This window comes from Orbicella faveolata, unplaced genomic scaffold (genome assembly GCF_042242905.1).
Source record: "Orbicella faveolata isolate gen_17 unplaced genomic scaffold, um_ofav_v1 contig_12, whole genome shotgun sequence".
Lineage (NCBI taxonomy): Eukaryota > Metazoa > Cnidaria > Anthozoa > Scleractinia > Merulinidae > Orbicella > Orbicella faveolata.
The window spans coordinates 15795001-15797500 of NW_028301539.1; the positions used below are offsets into that span (position 1 = coordinate 15795001).

Consider the following 2500-nt stretch of genomic DNA (forward strand, 5'->3'; position numbering starts at 1 on the left):
TTTTGAATTTGAAAAAAAATTGTATTTTAGCATGTTAAAAATTAAAAATAATAAAAATGTGAGTCACCGTATACTCTTTTTGAGTTATGAGCACAATGACCAATGCATATGATTGGCCATTCATTTGATACCATTATTAAGGCATCGACCGAAAAAGAGTTATTCTAGAAACCGTTGTGAGCCACCTCAATAATCATAAACATAATCATAAACATAATCGTAATCACAATCGCAATCACAATTACCACTTACCCTCTCTTCGGAGACTAAAATTGCAGCATGTGTTCCTGGTGATACACCAATTCCATTCCAGTCATCAAAGTATTCGCCTTGTTTATGAATCAATACTCTGATTCCCCGAGAAAACTTTCCAATCGTTTGATCGGTATAATTTGCATTAAGCATCATATTTAGTCCACCGTTTAGTCCCGACCTGGTGAGATTTCTGACCACCGCGTCGTCTTCTCCGGAGTTAAATGTGAAGCATAAGCCAGTTTCTGCTAGTTTTGGTTTAAAATCGGAGGCATTGCAGTTCGATTTGAAGCCAAAGGTGCACCCGAAACGGAAATAAATGAAATCAGTCATGTCTTGACTGTAGCGCAGAATGAAATCTTCCCTATTAAAATCAACACCTGATTGGTTTAAAGCTTTACGTAAATCTCTTCTTCGCTCTTCAGTACAGTTGTCAAGATAACCCACGCTTATCGTATATTTCGTATATACACAGCAGCAAATCATTGCCAGGCCGCAAGTCAAGTTGTTCATCTTCCTCTCACGAATAGTTCTTGTTGCCGCACACACACTCAGATTTAATCTTTGTGCTGTGAAAGCGGGATGTTCGTCTCTCATCATAACTTTGGCTTTGCTTAATAGATTGTTTGGACAAATGGTCACTGCTGGGAAATCAATCTTCGTGTTGTAGGTCATGGTTATCGCGGTAGTAATAGGATGCTTGAAGAAGTATTTGCCAAATGCGTTGTAGACAGTCATGAAATAAAAAGCTCCAGCTGTGAGCAAAAAGATCAACCAAGTAATCCGGGTCAATTTTCTCCTCGAGGATGTAACATTTCGTGCGCCGTGTAGAGTGGTGTTTTCCAGAAATTCCTGCCACTTTGTCTCCGTTGCATTGTATGATGTGTTCTCACTGGCCCTCTGGCTGTTCTCCATAATCTTCTTGTACGTGGATAAATATGCCCTGTTGAAGTTTTCGTTCAACATTAAATTATAACTTTTAAAAAGAAAATATGCTGAATATAAAACGTACGTAACCTAGGACGTCTTTTCGTTTGAACGTCGAACTGGAACAACGATATAGCAATGATGGCACGAGCCCCGTAAAGATCTCGCATGGTGGTATCGTGGTTGGCAAAACGTAAGGATACCAAGAGAACTATCTGGAATGTGAGTGTTCTTTAGTCAACGGTCACTTCGTCTCTATGCAAGATTTCATTCTGAATCTTGGCCACAACACAAATTTTGAGGTAACCTTTCCATTCGGATCGATTATCTTATTGTATTTTTATCTTTATTTCATCCACTAGGATGCTCTTTTGCCAACCACAAAAAGGCCACGCAAGAGTGGTTTGGTGCAAGTGATCGAAAATGACGTCAGTGTTTATCAACAAGAAACATCATTATAACAAACCGGCTATCTTTAAAACAGGGAACGGGGAATCGGGGAATGGAACTGGAAATGGAAATGAAAATGAAAATGAGGAACGGGGAACGGGGAACGGGGAACGGGGAACGGGGAACGGGGAACGGGGAACGGGGAACGGGGAACGGGGAACGGGGAACGGGGAACGGGGAACGGGAAACGGGGAACGGGGAACGGGAAACGGGAAACGGGAAACGGGGAACGGGGAACGGGGAACAGGGAATCTTTAACAGCGGGAATCTTTAAAATGGGGAATCTTTAAAAGCGGGAATCTTTAAAAGCGGGAATCTTTAAAAGCGGGAATCCTCAAAATGGGGAATCTTTAAAAGCGGGAATCTTTAAAACGGGGAATCTTTAAAAGCGGGAATCTTTAAAATGAATAATCTTTAAAAGCGGGAATCTTTAAAATGGGGAATCTTTAAAATGGGGAATCTTTAAAATGGGGAATCTTTAAAAGCGGGAATCTTTAAAGTGGGGAATCTTCAAAAGCGGGAATCTTTAACACGGGGTTCTTTAAAAGCGGGAATCCTTAAAATGGCGAATGTTTAATCGCGTTAATCTGTACTGAAAAGTGAGCGAGAATCTCTCAGTTTCGCACCGGAAGCTATTTAGTCTGTCACATGTATCAACTCAAGAGGTACAAATATATTTGTGAAATTTATTCATTGTAATTATATTGCACATCGGTTTAGCGGAATAGCGGAGCGGTTCGATTCTCACTTTTTGAGATCCGCTACACCGACCGAAGAATCGAACCGCCTGGATTTATCTTAACTCCAGACTGTGACGTTTTTATATTGAGTTTCGCAACGATAGATATTTGTCCTAGCCTTATCATGTGCT

The 2500-nt window shown here is 40.7% G+C and overlaps 1 protein-coding gene across 1 annotated transcript in view; it reads right to left on the minus strand.

The window, feature by feature from the left end:
* Positions 1-2500, minus strand: part of LOC149116873 (acid-sensing ion channel 1-like) — a 16057-nt gene that overhangs the window by 7257 nt on the left and 6300 nt on the right. The window contains exon 2 of the mRNA XM_089282533.1: positions 253-1195. Within this exon, the coding sequence (XP_089138659.1) occupies positions 253-1167 (915 nt within the window). The 5' untranslated portion in view covers positions 1168-1195. The remainder of the gene's footprint in view (positions 1-252; positions 1196-2500) is intronic.